Genomic DNA, 26,214 nt, shown 5'->3' with positions numbered 1-26,214 from the left:
CTAGTCCCCCTTCATAATGGCTCCCGTGTCTAGTCCCCTTCAGAATGGCTCCCGTGTCTAGTCCCCTTCATAATGGTTTGGCTCCTAGTCCCCTTCATAATGGCTTGGCTCCTAGTCCCCTTCATAATGGCTTGGTGTCTAGTCCCCTTCATATTGGCTTGGTGTCTAGTCCCCTTCATAATGGCTCCCGTGTCTAGTCCCCTTCAGAATGGCTCCCGTGTCTAGTCACCTTCAGAATGGCTCCCGTGTCTAGTCCCCTTCATAATGGCTCCCATTTCTAGTCCCCTTCATAATGGCTCCTGTGTCTAGTCCCCTTAATAATAGCTCCTGGCCTATTCACTAGGTCTGGTTAAAGGGTTGAGCGGGCGGGCCATTTCTGCCTAATCATCTCAGCAGTCCTAACAGAGCAGGCCTGTGTACCGTTCTGCTCAGGATAAATGAACAAAATATCATCCTGATGACATCATACACTGAAATAGTTGCATTGTGAAAGACCGTGGCATTGACTGTTTTTATTTGGACCATTGTCACTGACATAAAGGCAGAGGATGTTTGGATAATGAGTTTACAATGTCGACTGCGAAGAGCTACATATACATCTGACAGTCGATGTCAACGCGTAAGCATGCTACAGTTCGGCTGGCGTTGAGCACAACTCGGCTAGGCGAACCGAACGAGTGTGCTCGAAAACTCCCATGAAAAATGAGAAAAAAGCAGCAATAGTACTGTTTGTCCATTTTGATACGCCATAGCCAGTATACACTTCCTCAAAAGTCTGAATTAATCTAAGATAACTCAGGAAACCGGTCATTCATTTGGTTGTTTTTGCAAAGGAGTTTTTAGTCACGCAATTTTACATTTAACTAATGTAGTGCAGTACTTCTCAATAAACAAATGTGCATGTTGAATGACAAATAATTTGAAAAATCCATACTGTTGACCAACCACCGATGAAGGGCGTAGACTTCAGCTACAGACTTCAGCTACAGACTTCAGCTTGCCTAGAGAAAAACACATGTGTGTCCGAACAGCCTAAAAAAACTTGCTTAAGTCCGAAATGAACAAAAATGTCAATATAATATATGCACCACCTTTTCCAAACTGTTTCGGCTGGGAAGCATGCCTTAAGACTAATCAAAGATGCCCAAAATCTCAAGCATTATGATAATGGCTAATAGAACATATTCTGGACACAATTCATTTGTCCATGGTAACCACAGATGAGGAGAGACAGGCTGGTTACTATAGGCTACCATTGACATCTGAGGGGTGAAGAGGGGTGAGCAGGAAAGCCTTCTCAAAGGAAAAAGACTGGAAACCATGGCCTAAGGACATTGGTTACCAATGCATTCAGAAATCAGAGGCTTCAATGGAACACACACACCTATGGCAACTGACAGTAGACCATTTACAATGGACAAAATACTGATGTGTTTAGCATGACAGTAGATCAACCTCAAGGAGTGCAACCTTCGGCTGTCTTTAGTCAAAGTGGAATAGTGGATAAGACTGTAATTGAATGAAAGGAATGAGAAACATACGAGCCATGGAAACCAGCCATCTTTTACAGACTATATGACAGTTCAATTCCCACTAACAATGACACCTCTGCTTCTCCCAGGGGAAAAACAGTTAACTGCTACAGTAGACTTTATTGGTGCGCTATCGTATCCTGCGCCATTTTGAAACGCTGTTGGGATTTGCTCCCTATTACCACTTAGAAGATTTCCCCTGAGAAAATAAAAATGTCTACCTCTTTATAAGAGCTCCAGGTAGGCTAGCTGGATGCGTCTGTCTCACACACACGTGCACACGCTCTCTCTCACACAAACACAGTGTGTAGGTTGTATTTCCTTCAGTTCCTCTTCCTGTAAGGATAAGGGGAATGAAAATGCTTGGTCTAAACGAACACACCAGCACATGGGGAGATTGGGGCCTACAGGTCACCCTCCGTGGATATTACCTCCCGATCCTCCATGTATCTATATAATATGTAATCACTGTCTACAGCATCCCCAGATTGATGATATTCATCATATTCCCACACCTTACATGTACCAAATGGATTTACATTTATAGATTTATCTAAGGTTGGGGGGGGAATTCTCAAATCTTGGTAGACCTGAATTGGCTGTCGGCTGCTTTGCTCAGTGGGGAACCTTAAGAGGGGGAGGTAACAGGAGTTAAGAGGGGGAGGTAACAGGAGAAGAAGTAACAATATAAGACACAGGAGGAGGAGGAGGTATATGTCAATGTGCCCTTGAGTAGGGCACTTAACCCTAATTTGCGCCGTACTACTATGGCTGACCCTGTAAAACAACATTTCTGGTGTACACACACACAGTTGAAGTCGGAAGCTTACATACACTTAGCTTGGAGTCATTAAAACTTGTTTCTCAACCACTCCACAAATTTCTTGTTAACAAAGGACATGTATATTGTACATGACACAAGTTATTTTTCCAACAATTGTTTACAGACAGATTATTTAACTTATAATTGACAGTAGTTGACTGTGCCTTTAAACAGCTTGGAAAATTCCAGAAAATGATGTCATGGCATCAGAAGCTTCTGATAGGCTAATTTACATGATTTGAGTCAATTGGAGGTGTACTTGTGGATGTATTTCAAGGCCTACCTTCAAACTCATTGCCTCTTTGCTTGACATCATGGAAAAATTAAAAAAGACTCCACAAGTCTGGAAATTGATCCCAAGGATGAACCAAACGCCTGAAGGTACCACGTTCATCTGTACAAACAATAGTACGCAAGTATAAACACCATGGGACCACGCAGCCGTCATACCTCAGGAAGGAGACGTGTTCTGTCTCCTAGAGATGAACGTACTTTGGTGCGAAAAGTGCAAATCAACCCCAGAACAACAGCAAAGGACTTTGTGAAGATGCTGGAGGAAACAGGTACAAAAGTATCTATATCCACAGTAAAACGAGTTCTATATCGACATAACCTGAAAGGCCGCTCAGCAAGGAAGAAGCCACTGCTCCAAAACGCCATAAAGAAGCCAGACTACGGTTTGCAACTGCACATGGGGACAAAGATTGTACTTTTTGGAGAAATGTCCTCTGGTCTGATGAAACAAAAATATAAGTGTTTGGCCATAATGACCATCATGGCCATAATGACCATCATTATGTTTGGAGGAAAAAGGGGGAAGCTTGCAAGCTGAAGAATACCATCCCAACCATGAAGCACGGGCGTGGCAGCATCATGTTGTGGGGGTTCTTTGCTGCAGGAGGGACTGGTGCACTTCACACAATAGATGGCGTCATGAGGGAGAAAGATTATATGGATATATTGAAGCAGCATCTCAAGACATCAGTTAGGTCGCAAATGGGTCTTCCAAATGGACAATGACCCCAAGCATACTTCCAAAGTTGTGGCGAAATGGCTTAAGGACAACAAAGTCAAGGTAATGGAGTGGCCATCACAAAGCCGACCTCAATTCCATAGCAAATTTGTGGGCAGAACTGAAAAAGTATGTGCGAGCAAGGAGGCCTTACAAACCTGACTCAGTTACACCAGCTCTGTCAGGAGGAGGAACTTATTGTGGGAAGCTTGTGGAAGGCTACCCGTAACATTTGACCCAAGTTAAACAATTTAAAGGCAATGCTACCAAATACTAATTGAGTGTATGTACACTTCTGACCCACTAAGAATGTAATGAAATAAATAAAAGCTGAAATAAATCACTCTACTATTATTCTGATATTTCACATTCTTAAAGTAAAGTGGTGATCCTAACTGACCTAAGACAGGGGATTAAATGTCAGGAATTGTGAAAAACTGAGTTTATATATGTATTTGGCTAAGGTGTATGTAAACATCCGACTTCAACTGTGTGTGTGTATATATATATATACACATACACACTGCTCAAAAAAATAAAAGGGAACACTAAAAAAAACACATCCTAGATCTGAATGAATAAAATATTCTTATTAAATACTTTTTTCTTTACATAGTTGAATGTGCTGACAACAAAATCACACAAAAATGATAAATGGAAATCAAATTTATCAACCCATGGATGTCTGGATTTGGAGTTACACTCAAAATTAAAGTGGAAAACGACACTACAGGCTGATCCAACTTTGATGTAATGTCCTTAAAACAAGTCAAAATGAGGCTCAGGAGTGTGTGTGGCCTCCACGTGCCTGTATGACCTCCCTACAACGCCTGGGCATGCTCTTGATGAGGTGGCAAATGGTCTCCTGAGGGATCTCCTCCCAGACCTGGACTAAAGCATCCGCCAACAGTCTGTGGTGCAACGCCACGTTGGTGGATGGAGCGAGACATGATGTCCCAGATGTGCTCAATTGGATTCAGGTCTGGGGAATGGGCGGGCCAGTCCATAGCATCAATGCCTTCCTCTTTCAGGAACTGCTGACACATGCCAGCCACATGAGGTCTAGCATTGTCTTGCATTAGGAGGAACCCAGGGCCAACCGCACCAACATATGGTCTCACAAGGGGTCTGAGGATCTCATCTCGGTACCTAATGGCAGTTAGGCTACCTCTGGCGAACACATGGAGGGCTGTGCGGCCCCCCAAAGAAATGCCACCCCACACCATGACTGACCCACCGCCAAACCGGTCATGCTGGAGGATGTTGCAGGCAGCAGTGTTTGGTGTTCCCTGGCAAATGCCAAACGTCCTGCACGGTGTTGGGCTGTAAGCACAACCCCCACCTGTGGACGTCGGGCCCTCATAGAGTCGGTTTCTGACCGTTTGAGCAGACACATGCACATTTGTGGCCTGCTGGAGGTCATTTTGCAGGGCTCTGGCAGTGCTCCTCCTGCTCCTCCTTGCACAAAGGCGGAGGTAGCGGTCCTGCTGCTGGGTTGTTGCCCTCCTACGGCCTCCTCCACATCTCCTGATGTACTGGCCTGTCTCCTGGTAGCGCCTCCATGCTCTGGACATTACGCTGACAGACACAGCAAACCTTCTTGCCACAGCTCGCATTGATGTGCCATCCTGGATGAGCTGCACTACCTGAGCTACTTGTGTGGGTTGTAGACTCCGTCTCATGCTACCACTAGAGTGAAAGCATCGCCAGCATTCAAAAGGGACCAAAACATCAGCCAGGAAGCATAGGAACTGAGAAGTGGTCTGTGGTCACCACATGCAGAACCACTCCTTTATTGGGGGTGTCTTGCTAATTGCCTATAATTTCCACCTGTTGTCTATTCCATTTGCACAACAGCATGTGAAATTGATTGTCAATCAGTGTTGCTTCCTAAGTGGACAGTTTGATTTCACAGAAGTGTGATTGACTTGGAGTTACATTGTGTTGTTTAAGTGTTCCCTTTATTTTTTTGAGCAGTGTATATATAGTACCAGTCAAAAGTTTGGGTTTCTTTATTTTTACATTGTAGAATAATAGTGAAGACATCAAAACTATGAAATTAACACATGGAATCATGTAGTACCTTTCAGACCCCTTGACCACTGTAGATGCATAGGTGGAAAAGAGGGTCTGGAGTGGTGATGCTGCAGGCTGACTAGGTTGGGGGAGGGGAGAGTCTTTACCTCCCACTCTCCCTCCCTTACTTCCCTCCCTCCCTGTGCTCTCATCCCTTGGCCAGATCCTCATCTGTGCTCATACAATTCTGATGATGTAGTCAGGTCCATCATAATGGTCCTACTGGCAGCCATTCACTGTGATAATGATACACTGGTGCCATAATATAGCCAGAAATATTACCAATGGTTGCTGACTGGGGGGATAATAGAACCATGTGCTGTCCATACGCTGTGAAAAAGTTGTAAAATGAATACGGCTACAGGTGTGTGTGTGTACACATGCATGCTTTCTTACAATCCCACAAGGGGGACATCGATTATCAAATCAGCTCCTGCAGTGGACTGCACTATACTGTAGCTCCTATGGCATCTCGCTATCGATTTCCTTCCAGAGGCCAAATGTCAGTGAAGTTAAGCAGAAATAAACAAAACATTTCACTCTACAATGTTTATAGGACTGCTGGCACTTTCTTCAATCCCAACTCCTGCCAAAGAGCTCCCGTTCTTTCTTTCTCCACACGGCTTTGAGATGTAAAACAGAGAGAAGTTTCTCTCTCAAAGCAGCAGCTGAGTCTGTTGGCCCTGATGTAGCCCAGAGGATATCAATTAACATTCATCCAGGCTAGCAGCTTAGCAATCAAGTAGAGAGAGAGAGCTGAACTGAGAGTGCATTGTGTTTACAAATGGAGTACACACACAAGCTGCACTTTAACCCCCTACACACATAGGTACGCACTCCCTCAATTTATGCGTTTAATTATCTAGTGATGGTCAGGGCCCTGGTTGGGGAGCTCAGGGAGGGTGTTGGTTGGCAGCCCCCTACAGACACAGACATTGCCTGGGACCATCGATTTGATTGTTTGGAGGAGGAGCAGATGGCAGGCTGGGCTAGGCTGGGCTAGGCTGTAGTCGGGCCGTCCTTCATGTGTTAGCGCTGGTAGCTTGTTAGCGCTGGCTGCTAAGCCCAAGGGTGAGGCATTTGATGGGCTTTTTGAGACGTGTCTCTGGGGCTTTTGGATCTAATACGCTAGCGGCTACGCTAACCGTACAAGGCTCTCATTTGAAGGATATATGATGTTCTTACACAGCCAAAACAGTGTGATAGCGTTAAAGACTTAGAATCCAATGTTTTGGATTAAATACGGAATTTAATTATTTGGAGGGGAAACGAACACTTGAGAAGAGAACCCCTTCTCTCTGATAACAAAAGCATCCGCTTTACTATAATACAGAGCTTAGATAAAAAGGACACACTGAAATGGCTCTTCTCAAGGCCATGCCTCTCACCCTTCACAGGACACATCAGACGTAATAGTGAGTGACAATGTGACAGCCATGGGGGGGACAAACAACAATACCTCATCACTGCCACACAGACAGACACACACAGACAACCCCCTCCAGAGTCTGTTTTAGAAGGAATCACAGGAGACATGCCCGTCCAGAGACGTGAGCATGGGGAGCATCTTGGAGCGTGAAAAGCAGCTTAGCTGGAGGAGAGAGGCGCTGTCAGAGAGAGGGCAAGTCCTGTCAGATTATCCAGACTAATGTAGAGAGTTCACTTGGCAGACAGGCAGATTGGACAAGGAGAAGAAGTGGAAAAGCAAAAGCCCATAGATCATGTTGTTAACCATGTAACTGCTAAAGATTTAACATAATCAGAAGTTCTAGGTATAAGCATAGCTTATTTACTCAGACACAACAGTTTGATGAATTTACAAAGGCATGAACTTAAAAATATGACCAGAAAACCAAAGTAATATTTGTAGTTATCTGAATAATTTTCCTTCAGAAATCAAAATCAAATTAAATTCCATTGACTGAATGGCGGTCATTGAAGTGGACAGCGTCCATTATAGTCCAACTTTGTTCTTTAAGGGTAAGGATTCAGGCTTCTGCAGTGAATTTTTATTTCACCAGGTAGGCTAGTTGAGAACAAGTTCTCATTTACAACTCCGACCTGGCCAAGATCAAGCAAAGCAGGGAGACAAACAATAACACAGAGTTACACATGGAATAAACAAACATACAGTCAATGACACAATAGAAAAAAGTCTATATACAGTGTGTGCAAATGAGGTAAGATAAGGGAAGTAAGGCAATATAGGCCATAGTGGCAAAATAATTACAATTTAGCAGTTAAATCTCTAAATTGATACTATTCTAATCGCCTTTAGAAGCCAAACATAGTTACTATTATGGTCCTAAAACACAGTAGATTAAAAAAGTCCACTCATGTGTACTACATACATCCAAGTAAAATACCAGAGAACTCTACCAGAGAACTCTACCAGAGAACTCTACCAGAGAACTCTACCAGAGAACTCTACCAGAGAACTCTACCAGAGAACTCTACCAGAGAACTCTACCAGAGAAGCTGAATACAGTACATACCAGTACAGATATATTGTATATTGTATTACATGTAGAGGATTTGACAAGACAGTTACAGTAGACAGCAGGCCACAGTATGGTCTGAGAGAAAAGACCATTGGCCGGTTTACTATCTGTTCCAATGGGGCCGGTTTCCTGTCTGTTCCCTTATCCCACACCCTCATCCCATGCCAGAGAGGGGCTGGTGCCTGGTTGTTTCATGAGCAGGTGGCAGGGACTGATTTAGCTAAACTCTTGATCTCCGCCTGGTCAGAGACAACAACTGTTGGGGGGAAATTCTCAGCCGAGCATTGCAAGTATGACACTTCATATAACATCATGTGCAATCAGTCAAATGTCTGAGTATTTATATGACTCACTTATGGTAAGTACATTTATGGTAGGTATTTGTAAACACAAGGTTATACGGACAAGTATGGGATCATGCTGGGATGGATGTCCTTTAAAAATTCTTAAGGCTAGGGGGCACTATTTTCACGTCCAGATGAAAAGTGTGACCAAAGTAAACTGCCTGGTACTCAGGCCCAGAAGCTAGGATATGCATATAATTGGTAGATTTGGATAGAAAACACTCTAAAGTTTCTAAAACTGTTACAATTATGTATGTGAGTAAAACACAACTTATTTGGCAGGCAAAACCAAGGACAAATCATCCAGGAATGTTTTTTTTTTTAAGTCACTGTCTTTTCAATGGGTTTCTATGTGGATCTAGATTTCTAAGGCACTTGCTTGCTGTTCCTATCGCTTCCACTGGATGTCAACAATCTTTAGAAATTGGTTGATGTTTTTCATTTGTGTAATGAAGAAGTAGGGCTGTTCAGAACGAGGGTCGAGTCTAGTGTAGTGTACTGTTTGTTAACCTATTACTCTGGTTTTCACTTTTGGATAAATAGCGTGCCCCATTTCAACTTCCTGCTACTCATGCCAAGAATATAAGATATGCATATTATTCATAGATTTGGATAGAAAACACTCTGAAGTTTCTAAAACGGTTTGAATCATGTCTGTTAGTATAACAGAACTTATGTAGCAGGCAAAACCCCGAGGACTAACCGTTCAGAATTTTCGCAGAAAAGCCTTGTTTAAAATCTGACATGTTGGCTGGATTCACAACGAGTGTAGCTTTAATTGAGTATCTCATATGATTTAATGAAAGTTTGATTTTATATAATTTTCTTGAATTTGCTGCGCTGCATTTTCCCTGGTTTTTGCACAAGTGAGACGCAACTGTCCCACCTATCCGTAAGAAGTTAAGGGCGCGCGACCTGAAAGCTCACTCCACTTAGTTTTTTTGTCCGGTATTGAACACAGTTTATCCCGTGTTAAATTTTTGCGATTATTTACGTTTAAAAATATCTACAGTTGGATTAGGAAAGTTGTTTGAAATGTTTGGATCAAGTTTACAGGTAACTAACTATATTAGATACTTTGTAGTCATGTTGCGCGAGTTGGAACCAGTGTTCTTTGGATCAAACGTGCCAAATAAATTGACATTTTGGAGATATAACGACAGAATTTATCGACCAAAAGGACCATTTGTGATGTTTAATGGACATATTGGAGTGCCAACAGAAGAAGATCTTCAAAGGTAAGGCATGAATTATATGGTTATTTCTGAGTTTTGTGTCGCGCCGTGTCGGGTTGAAATGTGATTTTCATGTGTTTGTTTGATGGGGTGCTGTCCTCAGATAATAGCATGGTTTTCTTTAGCCGTAAAGCCTTTTTGAAATCTGACACTGTGGCTGGATTAACAAGAAGTTAATCTTTAAACCGATGTATAACACTTATAATAATAATTAATTAATCTTACGAGTATTTCTGTTTTTGAATTTTGCACGCTGCTATTTCACTGGGTGTTGTCCGTTAACGGGATTGGCGCGCAAAGGGATCACTAAGAAGTTTTAAACAAGATATTTACAGCCATAATACCCCTACATTGACCTCCATTTTGAATGCATGTTTTGAATGACAAAGCATCATGAGTGTACATCCTGTTTTGCGCCCAGCTCTGATTAGATACACACAAGCAGAGGCTGCTGAGGGAAAGACAGCTAATAATAATAATAATGCCTGGAATGGAGTGAATGGAATCAAACACCTGGAAACCCTGTGTTTGATGCATTTGATACCATTCTACCTATTCCGTGCCAGACATTGTTACGAGCCAGTCCTCCCCAATTAAGGTGCAACCAACCTCATTGTGATACACACATAGTTGGCCTTTCCTATGATCTGCCTCATTGAATCAAAAGGACACAGTTACTCAGCTGTAGGGCCATGAATACCTCCCCATTAACCTCCAGGGATAATCTGCAGGGATAATCTATTACAGCATCTTACGTCTGAAATATTGATCTGCTAAAACTCTAAATGAGTGCTTCCTATCTCTCAACGATGGTAGGAGTTACTGTAGGCTCCATTCATTATGCTATACACATTGGTGAGATGGCTGTAGTGCCATTGGCTGCCAGGTATTTTTAAAATGGTGTTTAAGCACATGAGCCATCCCTCAGAGCTCCACAGGCCTGGGCTGCTGTTAGGGTTGTGTACTGTCCTTTGAGCTAGCCTTGGTTCCATACTGTATGTGCAGTAGCCAACTCTTCTATCGTCGTCATGGTTATAGACGGGTTGGTTGTTTTGCAACAAAACCGACGCATGCGCAACTACGGGGCAAAACAGATGGGGTCGGCTTAAATTGTTGATAACATGTAAACTATATTTAGTCTCCAATGTTTACTGAAAACATACATACATTTGCACAATGAGCACGTGTTGTCTCTCAAATACATTGTTACAGTTACTAGCTAGTGAATTGTAGCCATATTAGCATAGACAAGACATGGTATCAAGAACAAGATAAAACTAGCTTACGATTCCCCACATGGCACCTTCTTGTTACTGTTGCTAGCTATCTGGACATCCAGAATCACAACACACAGACACACAGCCCCAATGAAGCATGTGCATTGTTTGTGACGTTGTCAGCTAACCTGTCTACAAGTATATGCAGTAACCCATAGTTTCAAATGGAGCACTGCCATAACAAATTGCAAGCAGCATAATAACTAAATGCTATAGAACTGACTGTAATCGAACTGAAAGCTACAGACAAAACCACACTTAACATTCTCTGTGAGCGAGAACAACTGTATTGTTGGAGCCAACCCGTTTCATTCATGCATTAGCCTAATCGTGTCATTTGCATATGCCTGGCAGCTCATGGACAATTTTTTTGCATAGCGTTAGAATATACAAAAAAACAGGGAGATTGGAAAGGAGGTTTCCCTGTGAAATCCCAGAGAGAGTCAGCCTGCATTCCAGACAGCCCTGCAGCGCTCGTTTGGATTTACCACCGGCTTCCTCAGGCAAATCCCCTGTGACATCATCAGTGCGCGTTGCAGACAAACCGCCCGCCACATTGCATTCCAAACAGCCCTTGCGAGTCGCCTGCCTGAAGCGGTCCCCAAGGACAGAGTAGGAAAGGCACTCCCTCTTTCTCGCACACCCAGTCTCTCTGCTTCATCTCTACACAAAACAGGATTCCTCCTCTCCCTGTCTAGTGCCGACAACACTAAATGTTAATGGATGAATGGAGAAAACGTCCCAGTCAACTTGCAGCTGTGTTGCATCATCATTTATGATGAAGTCTCAGCCCACAGCACTGTCAAATCTGTTTAAGCGATCCATGAAGGGATAAAGACAGACAAGGAGTCAGTAGTCTTTCTGTCACAGACATGGGACTGAATTAGTACCGGGGTGGATATCTAATGGGGCATTCCCAAGGATCCATCATGCTGTAGCCTATGCTTGGCCATTTTTGAAAGAGCAGCGATGTTGAGTACCAGAGGGAGTAAGCGAGACCATCGATTCAGAGGTGATGGCTGATCTTTTCAGTCATCGCTTGTTTCTCCTCTCGTTCGGTCTGTCGTTCCATCCCTGTACTCTCTGTGGACGGCCGAGTAATAAGCAGCCAGATTTGGACTGAAGGGGTGAATCACTGATCATGTACCTAAAACATCTCTCTGGGCTGAAAATCAAGCTTGGACAGCAATTTCTGGTCCAATACTGCCGTGTATTTCAGTTTGTGCTGCAAGACTGGTTCATTGCCACAAAACAAAAGCAAACAGGTGCAGATACTGAAAGTGCCTACTGTACACATTAACTGTCTTCTCTGTCAGAGAGAGAGAGAGAGAAATCATCCAGACCCTGCCTCTCCTCCTGATATAGAGCCTCCTCTGAGTAGAGGCTTCAGTATGTTTGGCTGGCCGGCCTGACTGTCTGAGAGGATAAGGATCATTATTTTCATGAGTCACTTCTCTGGCCCGTCCGTGAAGATTCCCGCCGGCTCTGGGAATCTGTCAGGAAAGAAGGGTCAACTGTGTTCTCTGCTAGGACAATATTCAGAGTTCAGATAGAAGGAATGGGATTTTGGGGGATACTGCTTCTCTTTTCTTTAGCCTTGTTTAGCACTGAAACCTTCACTGCTGCATTAGATGTCTCAATGTCTTGTATACTTCTAAGCGAACGGTCCTTCACAAAAACTGACTCCATTGACCGGCATCATGATCCTGCCGTTATCAAAGAACCACTGGCCTAACACCTCTCAGCACAGTGTCATAACCATTGCCTGTGAAATAAGAGGTCCAACTTTCAAAGCTCTGTAAAAAACACAGACTGCATTTCAATCCAGATTTATCAGAAAATCCACTTATCTTTAACAACTGTGGAACCTGACTTCTAGGAAATGTTCTAAATCCACTCCCCCTTAATCCATTATGATGGAATCTTCTTCCTCAGATGAGGCTAGCAGCATTTATATCAATCTAAAACTAAAGCCCATGATGGGAAATTAAATGCATCATGTGTTCATCACTAGCACATTAGGTTGCGTCTCAAATGGCACCCTATTCCCTATGTCGTTCACTACTTTTGACCAGGGTCCATAAGGCTCTGATCAAAAGTAGGGTGGTAAATATGGAATAGGGTGCCATTTGGGACATACTGTAGATGTCTAGATGTAAATACTAAATAGGACCAAACAGTGCTGTGAAAAAGTATTTGCCTCCTTTCTCATTATCAGATCTTCAACCAAAACCTAAAAATAGATAAAGGGAACCTGAGTGAACAAATAATACACCAATTACATACTTACTTTATTTATTTCATAAACAAAGTTATGCAACACCCAATGCCCCTGTGTGAAAAAGTAATTTCCCCCTAATAACCGGTTGTGCCACCTTTAGCTGCAATGGCTCCAACCAAATGCTTCCTATATTTGTTCATCAGTCCCATGTCGCGTGGAGGAATTTTGGCCCACTCTTCCATGCAGAACTGCTTTAACTCAGCGACATTTACACCAATCTAAACTAAGCTGGGGGGAAATGCAAAGATAAAGTTCTTGATAACTAACACTGCATGATCCTGGGCTGCTCGTTTCAAGTCCTGCCACAACATCTCAATTGGGATTAGGTCTGGCCATTCCAAAACGTCATATTTGTTGCTTTTTTGCCATGTAGACTTAATTGTGTGTTTTGGTGCATGACCCATCTGTGCTTTAGCTCACAGACATATGGCCTGACATTCTCCTGTAGAATTCTCTGACACAGAGCAGAATTCATGGTTCCTTCTATTAAGGCAAGTCGTCCAGGTCCTGAGGCAGCAAAGCATCCCCAAGCCATCACCATGCTTGACCGTTGGTATAAGGTTCTTACTGTGGAATGCAGTGTTTGGTTTTCACCAGGCATAATGGGACCCATGTCGTCCAAAAAGTTATATTTTGGACTCATCTGTCTATAGGACATTCTTCCAAGAGTCTTGATGATCATCCAGGTGCTTTTTGGTAAACTTAGGTTTTGGACTCAACGTTTTGGACGAGATGGGTCCCATTATGTCTGGCCAAAACCAAACACTGTATTCCAAACAAAGCATGAAATTTGTTGATTTGGTCGACTCTCATGGAGATACTTGTAGTGCACCATGGGGTTTGGGTTGATTAGCAATAGTATAATGGTTGAGTGCTGATACAGCTGAAACTCATAAATCATGAAGCATCTATGCTATGAATAAGACCTTTGGCCAGAAAACTCAATATGGATATCCCATCTGGTACTGATTCCCATCTCCAGAGCAGCGTTGGGTTTAACCCAACATACTCTAATATAGAGTCCCCAAAGTATCGTTATTCATTACTTGCAACAGCAAGGTTGAGGGTTTGATTGCTGCATGGGCCACATATGTTGAAGACAACTGTCTGTAAGCCATTTAGGAGAAGGGGAAAAAATGGCTAAATAACCACATCATTTACCTCAGGATTGGATTTGAGACCCTTGTGCTGTAGGAATTAACCATGCTGTTGCATTTACAGAATTACTATCATCTTACCTGTTTTCCCTCCAGTGTGTAGAGCCGTTTGACCGCCCCGGAGTCCAGCTTGATGGCGTCCGTGATGTCGGTCAGCACCTGTTCGAAGGAGTGGGCCGTCTTCTTATTCAGCAGGATCCTCACAGCCTTCCTGGGCTTGACCCCGCTGCGGATGACCGTCACCAGCTTGGGCTTGATGAAGTCTCTGGTGCCCAGGCTGGCCTCGCTACGCTGCAGCTCGCCCTTTACCAGGGTGCTGAGGGAGGACAGGGAGCGGGACTGGCCGGCCTTGATGCCCACTGACCAGTTAGGGTTAACGTTCTTGGTATAGTCCACTCGGCGGTAGGGCTCGTTGGAGGCACACACGTAGCTCTCACCTAAAGGGAGGAAGAGGGGAGAACTAGTTAGAATTTATGCTTCTTTAAAATAAAATAAATATATTAAAAAAAATATATATATATATATATATATATATACACATACATACACACAGTGAGGCAAAAAAGTATTTAGTCAGCCACCAATTGTGCAAGTTCTCCCAATTAAAAAGATGAGAGAGGCCTGTAATTTTCATCATAGGTACACTTCAACTATGACAGACAAAATGAGAAAGAAGAAATAATCCAGAAAATTACATTGTAGGATTTTTAATGAATGTATTTGCAAATTATGGTGCTCAAAAAATTAAAAATAAAGGGAACACTTAAACAACACAATGTAACTCCAAGTCAATCGCACTTCTGTGAAATCAAACTGTCCACTTAGGAAGCAACACTGATTGACAATCAATTTCACATGCTGTTGTGCAAATGGAACAGGTGGAAATTATAGGCAATTAGCAAGACACCCCCAATAAAGGAGTGGTTCTGCAGGTGGTGACCACAGACCACTTCTCAGTTCCTATGCTTCCTGGCTGATGTTTTGGTCCCTTTTGAATGCTGGCGGTGCTTTCACTCTAGTGGTAGCATGAGACGGAGTCTACAACCCACACAAGTGGCTCAGGTAGTGCAGCTCATCCAGGATGGCACATCAATGCGAGCTGTGGCAAGAAGGTTTGCTGTGTCTGTCAGCGTAGTGTCCAGAGCATGGAGGTGCTACCAGGAGACAGGCCTGTACATCAGGAGACGTGGAGGAGGCCGTAGGAGGGCAAAAACCCAGCAGCAGGACCGCTACCTCCGCCTTTGTGCAAGGAGGAGCACTGCCAGAGCCCTGCAAAATGACCTCGAGCAAGGCCACAAATGTGCATGCGTCTGCTCAAACGGTCAGAAACAGACTCCATGAGGGTGGTATGAGGGCCCGACGTCCACAGGTGGGGGTTGTGCTTACAGCCCCACACCGTGCAGGACGTTTGGCATTTGCCAGGGAACACCAAGATTGTCAAATGCGCCCTGTGCTCTTCACAGATGAAAGCAGGTTCACACTGAGCACGTGACAGACGTGACAGAGTCTGGAGACGCCGTGGAAAACATTCTTCTGCCTACAACATCCTCCAGCATGACCGGTTTGCGGGTGGGTCAGTCATGGTGTGGGGTGGCATTTCTTTGCGGGGCCGCACAGCCCTCCATGTGCTCGCCAGAGGTAGCCTGACTGCCATTAGGTACCGAGATGAGATCCTCAGACCCCTTGTGAGGCCATATGCTGGTGCGGTTGGCCCTCCTAATGCAAGACAATGCTAGACCTCATGTGGCTGGAGTGTCAGCAGTTCCTGCAAGAGGAAGGCATTGATGCTATGGACTGGCCCGCCTGTTCCCCAGACCTGAATCCAATTGAGCACATCTGGGACATCATGTCTCGCTCCATCCACCAACGCCACGTTGCACCACAGACTGTCCAGGAGTTGGCGGATGCTTTAGTCCAGGTCTGGGAGGAGATCCCTCAGGAGACCACCTCATCAGGAGCATGCCCAGGCATTATAGGGAGGTCATACAGGCACGTGGAGACCACACACACTAATGAGCCTCATTTTGACCTGTTTTAAGGACATTACATCAAAGTTGGATCAGCCTGTAGTGTGGTTTTCCACTTTAATTTTGAGTGTGACTCCAAATCCAGACCTCCATGGGTTGATAAATTTGATAATGTGTCATTTTGTTGTCAGCACATTCAACTATGTAAAGAAAAGTATTTAATAAGAATATTTCATTCATTCAGATCTATTTTAGTGTTCCCTTTATTTTTTTGAGCAGTATATTTCATAAAAATCGTTGAATCAACAGTTTATAAAAACTGATATCAAATCAAATCCATCAACTGCTTATCAAATGTAGGGCAATTTAGTTATTGAAGCTACAGTAATCAACTCCATCGCATTTTCCAGCTCTGAATGATACTTTACAACTGTCAATTAATAACCATTCATTCTAAATGACTAAAGGAGTGTTAATTTGCCACATGACGTGGAAAGTAACTAGTCGGCTTGACTGTGGATGACAAGGAGTTAAGGTTCCCCAGTGGAAACAAATGCCACATTGAGACGGAGGCCAGCCAGTCAGTGTAACTCAGCCCTCTCTGTGAGCTCTCTCGGCCTGCTGCATTGGATACTCTCCAAAGCTAAGTCTTTTCCTTTTCCTTGTCCACATTCCATTGTAACAGTTAGCAAATGTGTTTGTGTTTCCCCTCAAGCCAAGGCCAGATTAATTTGAAGACTCAAAAGGCTAATAAATGGAACCACAATAAGGGAAAGAGGAGGATGTGAGGTTGGGTGATTGTGTTTGAAGGCGATTTGTGGGAGGACAACACATGCAGGATTTTTATTTTCACATTCTGGGCATGGCTAACATCTAATCATTCATCATGGATTTTACTGTTTGTCACAACACTAATGAAACCACAGAATGGCACACTGTAGCAGCATGTAATATGCTACGCATGCAACTAAGTGAACCCATATTGCTGCCTTTGATGTCCTTGCTCTGTCATGACATAGCACTATACTTGCGTATCTGACCTTTTACCAGCTCAAGGCACAGATCGATGACAACATGACTGAACTAAGAAAGGTGAGAAAACGTTATTATATGTAAGAGATAGAGATGTGATGCTAAATCACACTAAATGAACTAAGGCGAAAAAACATTGTTATTGTTTGTACAAGAGGGAGAGAGGGGAATCTAAAGGACCTGAAGGGGAACTAACAATGAATGAACAGAATCTATCCATCTAGAACCGTATAGAAAGCTTACAGAAGCTAAGGTAAATTTGAGTTTTTTTCCTAATGCAGTCAACCTTGCTCTTATTATTTGATAACCAAAACATCCTATTCTCAGCAGTTAGTCATCCAGGAACAGGAAGACAACAGTGAAGGAGTCACCGTGGAGACAGAATAACAGCTTGCTTAAATAAAGGTGTCATCCGTCAGGGAAAGGTGTCATTTGCGAGAGTGGTGTGAAGACGATGTCTAACCCTCCAGAATAGCTCAATACCCAGCATTATTTTCAAGACCCACGACTGAAAAAAATGAAGATCCTTTGGTCATAAGATCACCAACACCACGCTGAGATCAACCTAAACCAGGACCATCGACATGAGGTTAATATCAATCTGTTATCTTCTCAACTACAACTCAGTATTATCTACTGCTCTTCTCATGGTTCCTCTCATTTGCGTTAAGACAAAAGAAAAAGGGATGGAAAGGAGGAGGAAGAGACTTCTGAGACGGCGAGTCCCACGACGCCTGGATTTATTCATCTACCAATTAACCAAAGGCTAATTAACGACGCTAGGCTACAGCTGGGGGACCCAAACAGATGAAAACGATGACACCAAATGAGACCCGGAGCCATCATCAATTCAGATCAGAACGCCTGGAGAAACAGAAGTGGCCTTCTGAAGGGGGCTGAGGGGTGACTGTCCCTAACACCTCTGGGGACGAGAGGGGGGTCTCAGGTGCAGCATCACCAGAGAGGTTAGCGGACCCTGGGTGGATGATACCCTTCAGTGGCCCTACAGCAGGGCCTCATGTGGACAACAGCTGAGATCACAGCCCCTTAAACAGCTCCCTAACCAAACATCAGCTGGTCACTATGGAGGAGAGGGGGAAGATCCATCAGTGTGTGCGCTGATCCATCACTGAGCAAATACACACAGACGCCATCACTCAGTGGGGTAAGTGAGAGGTCATGGATTGAGAATGTGTTTGTCTGATGTTGTCCCTAACACTATGGTGTCATCTAAACAAGCAATGTTTTCCCATGAGTGAAGTCTGATGTTGAATCAATCAGCTTATTACATACATTGGGATCTCATCAAAGGACCGACTCGGGATCAGGTGCATCATAATTCACCAGTGGGTTGAAGATACCCCTCTAGTGGTGTGGGGGCTGTGCTTTGGCAAAGTGGGTGGGTTTATATCCTTCCTGGTTGGGCCTGTCGGGGGGTATCGTCGGTCGGGGTCACAGTGTCTCCCGACCCCTCCCGTCTCAGCCTCCAGTATTTATGCTGCAATAGTTTGTGTCGGGGGGCTAGGGTCAGTCTGTTATATCTGGAGAATTTATCCTGTCTTATCCAGTGTCCTGTGTGAATTTAAGTTCTCTCTCTCACTCTGAATGATCGGCTGTGAAAAGTCAACTGACATTTACTACCGAGGTGCTGACCTGTTGCACCCTCTACAACCACTGAATATTATTATTTGACCCTGCTGGTCATCTATGAACTAGAGGTTGACCGATTATGATTTAAACGTCGATACCGATTATTGGAGGACAGAAAAAAGCTGATACCGATTAAATCGGCCAATTTTTTTTTTTAACATTTATTTGTAATAATGACAATTACAACAATACTGAACACTTATTTTAACTTAATATAATACATCAATAAAATCAATTTAGCCTCAAATAAATAATGAAACATGTTCAATTTGGTTTAAATAATGCAAAAACAAAGTGTTGGAGAATAAAGTAAAAGTGCAATATGTGCCATGTAAAAAAGCTAACGTTTAAGTTCCTTGCTCAGAACATGAGAACAATTTGAAATCTGGTAGTTCCTTTTAACATGAGTCTTCAATATTCCCAGGTAAGAAGGTTTAGGTTGTAGTTGTAGTTGTTATAGGAATTATAGGACTATTTCTCTCTATACCATTTGTATTTCATATACCTTTGACTATTGGATGTTCTTATAGACACTTTAGTATTGCCAGTGTAACAGTATAGCTTCCATCCTTCTCCTTGCCCCTACCTGGGCTCAAACCAGGAACACATCGACAACAGCCACCCTCGAAGCATTGTTACCCATCGCTCCACAAAAGCCAAGGGGAACAATTACTCCGAGTCTCAGAGCGAGTGACGTCATCGATTGAACCGCTATTAGCGCGCACCCCGCTAACTAGCTAGCCATTTCACATTGTTACACCGGCCTAATCTCGGGAGTTGATAGGCTTAAAGTCATAAACAGCTCAATGCTTGAAACATTGCGAAGAGCTGCTGACAAAACGCACGAAAGTGCTGTTTGAATGTATGCTTACGAGCCTGCTGGTGCCTACCATCGCTCAGTCAGACTGCTCTATCAAATCATAGACTTAATTATAACCTAATAACACACAGAAATACGAGCCTTTGGTCATTAGTATGGTCGAATCCGGAAACTATCATTTCGAAAACAAAACGTTTATTCTTTCAGTGAAATACGGAATCGTATAGGCACCGCATCAATTATATACAACGCAGGACACGCTAGATAAACTAGTAATATCATCAACCATGTGTAGTTAACTAGAGATTATGTGAAGATTGATTGTTTTTTATACGTTAATGTAAAGTAATGCTAGCTAGCAACTTACCTTGGCTTTTGCTGCCCTCGCATAAGCTTGCCACGCAGGCTCCTCGTGGAGTGCTATGTAAGGCATGTGGTTAGAGCGTTGGACTAGTAACCGGAAGGTTGCAAAAACGAATCCCTGAGCTGACAAGGTAAAAATCTGTCGTTCTGCCCCTGAACAAGGCAGTTAACCCACTGTTCCTAGGCCGTCATTGAAAATAAGAATGTGTTCTTAACTGACTTGCCTAGTTAAATAAAGGTGTAAAAAAATGTTTTTTTAAATAGATAAAAATCGGCCAAATAGGTGTCCAAAAATTCGACCTTTGTTTGAACATCTTGGCCATGTACTGTTATAATCTCCACCCGGCACAGCCAGAAGAGGACTGACCACCCCTCAGAGCCTGGTTCCTCTCTAGGTTTCTTCCTAGGTTCCTGCCTTTCTAGGGAGGTTTTCCTAGCCACTGTGCTTCTACATCTGCATTGCTTGCTGTTTGGGGTGTTAGCTGATGTCACAAAACCAGCCTGAGGTAAAAAGGTATTTCTAATTACATTTAATTTGATTGAAAGTCCTCCTCAAATGGCACACAATTGGTGTAGCATAAGACCACTATCGTGGTTTGGCTTGGTTTGAATCCAATCCAATGCCTCACTGTCATTTCAATAAGCACACTATAGCAGAGACAGTGTGGTGGATGTCACAGGGTAATCCCATCCATCCAGCCATCATCCAGGGATCACATATGAATGAATGAATGGGGCTTGATGAGGTTCACACAACAGGCCAGGCTGGGCAAGTAGTCCACACACACACACACACACACACACACACACACACACACACACACACACACACTAATCCATTTGATGCCTGAGTACACAAAGACAAGACTCTGGTGTTCGGCCTCCAACATCTCCAGTCAAAAGGCCTCATTCACAGCCAGGCCAAGACAATCCTCTGACGGATTGACTGCATTCCTCCCGTCTCTGTGACCTGACCCCTGACAACAGCCGTGCCCTATTTCTCCACATCACAGCAGGAGGAGAAGGGGACAGCCACCGAGGGTACAGCCGCAACCCACTAACATAAGTTACTGAGGAGGCTACGATAATTAGGACTTATCATCCCGACCAGTAAAGAGGGGACTTCTTGAGTGGAACCCAACCTGTGTACTGTTTATGGAATGACTTGAGTCCAGTCATTGTTTTACAGTAGAAAGAATGGAATGGTTAGAGGGGTTCCAAAATAAACTTGGCACCATATCAAATGTCCAATAGGATTGGCTTAAGAGCTCAAACTCTACTCCTATAATAAGGTAAAACCTACACGGAACTCTTCATTAGCCACAGTACCTAGAGTATGACCTCACAGGCCACTATACCTACTGCAGTATAAACCCAAATACCCCAAGATGAGAACAACAACAAGTTTTGACAGCCAGAGAAAGTGAGTTGGCCCACTTTCCTTTCAAATCAGAGCAGAGAAAGTGATGCCTGCCGGGAGGATTCCATCTTCCACTCTGAACGGTTACTTGGCAGAAAACAGGCATAGAGGTGAGGCAGAAGTAGTAGGCCTGGCTATGTGTTGGTGCCAGTCCATCTTCTACCACACTCACTGTCCCACGGCAGCACCCATTCTCCTTCCTGCCAGCCCAACCAGAAGTGATGCAATGTGTCTCCCAGCCACGGGATTGGGCTCTGACCTAAATCTACCACCCCATCCTCTCTGGAGACATGGGCGGAGGAACGAGTGCAGAGGCTTATATTTGGAAGGAGGAAGGAAGGATGTCAGCTGAGAATAAACGGGGAGGAGAGAGGAGAGAGGGGTCAGGAGAAAAGGACAGCAGTGAAGTAAAGACAAATCACAGCCTATAGCTGGAGGTGCTGACTAACGGGAGTCAGGAGATAAGCTGCAGTATACAAATGAAAAGACAAGTCACACACTCATCTCTCTTTGCTGTGGATTGATTTGAATATGACAGCGCTACCACGGTGCGATAACCGTAACCTTTCACGCTAAGACAGGATCGTAAAGAGGTCACAGGTCAGACAGCAGAACTCAACACGAAGATTAACGTATTACCCAGACACCGGCCACTGTCACTGCTGCAGCCTGCGACACAGAGAGGTTCACACACAGACAGAACCACTGTGTAGCAATGGGGGCTGGTGGGAGGAGCTATAAGAGGACGGGTTCATTTTAATGGCTGGAATGGAATCAATGGCACGAAGTCAAACATGTGGTTTCCATACGTTTGATATCGTTCCTTTGATTCCAGTCATTAAAATGAGCCGTTCCTCCTATAGCTCCTCCCACCAGCCCCCATTGCGGTGTAGGTCTATATATAGCAAATCTGCCGAGTAGGGAGAGAGCTCTAATGTAAAGTAAAGAAGGTCATGTTGAAATTTCTCAACCTTTGCATACATTTCTGGAATAATACTCACACACTTACTGAATGAATTTGCCTTTAGTTGTGTAGGGTCTAGTTGGGACAATATACATGATTCTTTATTAAGCATTCCTATGAAATGACTGAGCTAATAAGTCATGTTGTAATATAATAATGGTATGACCTGACCATTGGAGGTAGTTGTACATATCTTATTTGGACTATAAGTACAGTTATAATAACAGCTTCCTCTACACCTCAATGTTGACCTTTTCCATTCTCCTCCCTCATCATGTTCAAAGTGAACAGATCATTGGCAGAGGTATGAAGGGGGTGCAGAGGGGGACACGTCATGTTTTATGCCCAGAGGGTGAAAAAAAATCACTCTAAGGACTGTTTTAATAGCTAATGAAGCACAGAACACTGGCCAGAGCACACACTAACACACACACTGCTCTAAGATCAATGGAGGAGCGATGGACATTCATCAATACTGTGTTTCCTACTACTCTCACACACACACACACACTCTCTCTCTCTCTGTGTCGCATTCGTCGTAATGATGAGACCAAAGCGCAGCGTGATAAGAATGCATTCTTCTTTAATAAACGAAGAACACTTACAACTAACAAAACTAACGTGAAGCTATGATAAACCGAGTGCTGACATGCAACTACACATAGACAATAACCCACAAAACCAAAATGGAAAAATGGCAACCTAAATAGGATCCCCAATCAGAGACAACGATAAACAGCTGTCTCTGATTGGGAACCAATTCAGGCCAACATAGACCTTGACATACTAAAACCCCATAGATATACAAAAACCCTAGACAGGACAAAAACACCTAGACAATACAAAAACTAAACCAACCACCTTTGTCACACCCTGACCTAACCAAAATAATAAAGAAAACAAAGATAACTAAGGTCAGGGCGTGACACTATGATGGCTGCACACTACTACTGGGTCAGGTGTGTGTCACAACTGCTTAACCAAAAAGGAAGACCTGCTGATTCAAGAGAGACTAATGATCTCAAGATTAGCAGACACTCTTATCCAGTGTGACTTACAGTAATGAGTGCATACACTTTCCATACTGAATCGAACGCACTACCCTGGTGCTTGCTCCATGCTCTACCAACTGAGCCACACGTGACATCATCTATCCTAGAGTTTGAGAGGCATGTCCACAACTGACTATATGGGTTACAATTGCATTACAGTAGTAAACCTGTTTACTGTATTTACATGACTTTACTGTAAAATGCCTAAGAGAGGAAGATCTCTACTTGGCATATACTCTATAGGCCTGAATCCTACTAAGGAGGCTATAATGTAGTATAATTAAAATCACTTTATTGGTCAATTGCACACAACGTCCAACCGAAATTTGACTTCCGCTTTTACCCAGCCCCTCAGAAAGACACATACATACAGGTTTTGGAGAGGTGCGCAGGAGGTAGCGCCCCCCCCCCCCCCCGCACCCGTGAGTTGTTGTTGAGGGGGTTAAGTGCCTTGCAATTGTCTGCCATGGTGCCCTTGAGCATCTAGGATTTGACATCAGCAACCCTCTAGTTGCCAGCTCACTTCCTAACAGATTTTTCCGTTAGGACCCAGGATCTGAACTGGCAACCCTCTGGTTGCTGGCTGGCCTCTAACAGCTAGGCTACCTGCTGCCCAATGAGGCTATAATGTAGTATAATCAGACTATAATGTAGTATAATGAGGCTATTAATAATTGCTTCATTATACTACATAATAGCCTCATTATACCACATTATAGACTTATTATACTACATTATCATATAATATAATAGCATAACTACATTATAGCCTTATTATACTACTATATCACATAATGTAGTGGAATAGGATATAATGTAGTATAATAGGCTATAATGTAGTATAATAAACCTATAATGCAGCATTAGCTAGTCTTCTTCCCAAGGGGAATGCTGATAGCAGAATACACCTGCATATGTATGAACAAGGAGTCAATGTAAAACAGGTGGTGGAACTCTGATGACAAGCAGTATCTTGGCCAGGTCGTAGTTGTAAATAAGAACTTGTTCTCAACTAGCCTACCTGGTTAAATAAAGGTTCAATAAAAAATGTAAAAAATGAAATGGTTTATAATATTGTATGATGAAACCTGAGAGATAGGAGTGTCTGGTGAAATCTAATAATGAGTACCTTGGATCAATCAGCTCATTCATCAATATGCGCGAGTATTGATCTCTACATTATTTATTATGTCATTTGTAGGACTGGGCTGTGTGTGTGGGGAGGGAGGGGGCCGGTGGTGACTGCGTGTCCTTACCCTCCACCAACTCGTCCAGGCTGCTAATCTTCTTGCTGCCGTCCACGGTGTAGATGCTCCGGACACCTTGAGGCAGGTTGACGTTGTCCGAGAGAGACCGGGTAAGCTCCATAAGCAGGGCGTCCAAGGACCTAAAACGGTCGTTGGACACGGCATACACCAAACCCTTGAAGTATTTGTCCCCATTTCGGTAGAACCGCACTTTTTTGGCTTTCTTCTCGGAGGTGAGCGACTGGAGCGTGCGCGTTCGGTAAAAGCTACAGTGCGCGCTGTGCGCCGGGCTGGGCATAAGACCGTTGCCTCTGGAGCCTGACTGGGATCCCGAGCCGTTAGCCCTTGATGAACGGTGCGTTTTGTCCCGTTCCTCAAAGTGTTCCCATTCAATACTTCTGCTGAGCGACATGTTCGATATGTTAATATTTTGATCTATCCGCAGTAGAAAACAATAGCAGATGGCTCCTCCAGGCAAGCCCTATTGTCCAACGCGTTCCCAAAGACAGCTGTCAAACAACGCTTTGGCAATCACTGATACAGTAATCGAGAGGACAGTGTACTTGTAGGCTAGTTCCTCCTTGCGCCGTCAAGATACAATGTTGAAATTTTCCGGGGATACAGTCCGCTGTTAATATAACTAGAGGTACAGTAGCCTGAGTTACGGTTACAATCTTACCTTGTCAATAGGCTGCACAATAAACTCTCGGTTATTGAAATACCAAAGGCTAAAAGAAAAGGATTGCTCCAAAACTCAATGTTCACGAAAATTCACCGGCAAATTTAAATTAACACCAGGTGCAGAGAGCCTCGACTTGATTGACAGTCGACTGATGCAACCGCTAGTTTACCAATGAACGGAGCCGCACAGGAAAACACTCGATTCCAAGCTATAAGAATGTATCCGGTAGAAAACACAAAAGGGAAAAACGAATTCCATTTAGCACAAATACATTGCATGTAAAGCCGGTGTCCAAAATCCACAGAATCTAACAAAGCCGCATGCTTGCTACAGAAACCGCAAGCCTCCTCCTCTTCTCACATCCTTTCTCAGACGGACGAACCGTTCAACACTAACACTGTAGCACGAGAGGCCACCCCAGTCCTGTCATCCAATTCAACGAGGGAGGGAATGCTGCTTCCCCTCAGGGTCCTAACGGTAGGCCATGTCCAATTGTTCAGCAAGTGGTGTATTTTCTGAAAGATGCAATATGGCCCCCAAATTTGAACTTATTTGTTATGTTATTATTTCTGATGTACCATTTAGGTATTTATTAGGCAATACCTTTCCCTCGAAAAGCTAAAGGAAAAATTATAACCACAAATAGGTGCTAATGGCCAAATCCAGCCACTCTCGTGGGTTTGAAAGTTAAGAAGCAGCTTATGGCTTCATCAGGGTGTCTGAGACAGAGTGAGACACCCTGATTAAGTCATTTTTAGCATAGTATTTTATTAGGATAC

General features: G+C 43.6%; 1 protein-coding gene across 5 annotated transcripts in view; it reads right to left on the bottom strand.

Annotated features, from left to right (window-relative positions):
* Positions 1-25,887, bottom strand: part of LOC110498649 (serine/threonine-protein kinase DCLK2) — a 79,674-nt gene extending 53,787 nt beyond the window's left edge. For 3 of the 5 annotated variants that reach the window (XR_005037661.2, XM_036954292.2, XM_090210428.1), the window contains exons 1-2: positions 24,763-25,860; positions 14,320-14,675 (exon numbers count right to left, since the gene is read on the bottom strand). Coding sequence is in view for 3 of the 5 variants with exons in the window: in XM_036954292.2 (XP_036810187.2) it covers positions 14,320-14,675; positions 24,763-25,165 (759 nt within the window). In the remaining 2 variants the exon portion in view is untranslated. Of the gene's footprint in view, positions 1-14,319; positions 14,676-24,762 lie in introns of all 5 variants that reach the window. The other 2 variants (XR_016488815.1, XM_036954293.2) reach the window with 2 other exon arrangements.
* Between the last annotated feature and the right edge of the window lie 327 nt (positions 25,888-26,214).

Source organism: Oncorhynchus mykiss, chromosome 19, assembly GCF_057628025.1.
Source record: "Oncorhynchus mykiss isolate SJ-2025 chromosome 19, ASM5762802v1, whole genome shotgun sequence".
Taxonomy (NCBI): Eukaryota; Metazoa; Chordata; class Actinopteri; order Salmoniformes; family Salmonidae; genus Oncorhynchus; species Oncorhynchus mykiss.
This window is presented reverse-complemented; position numbering and strand designations above follow the sequence as displayed.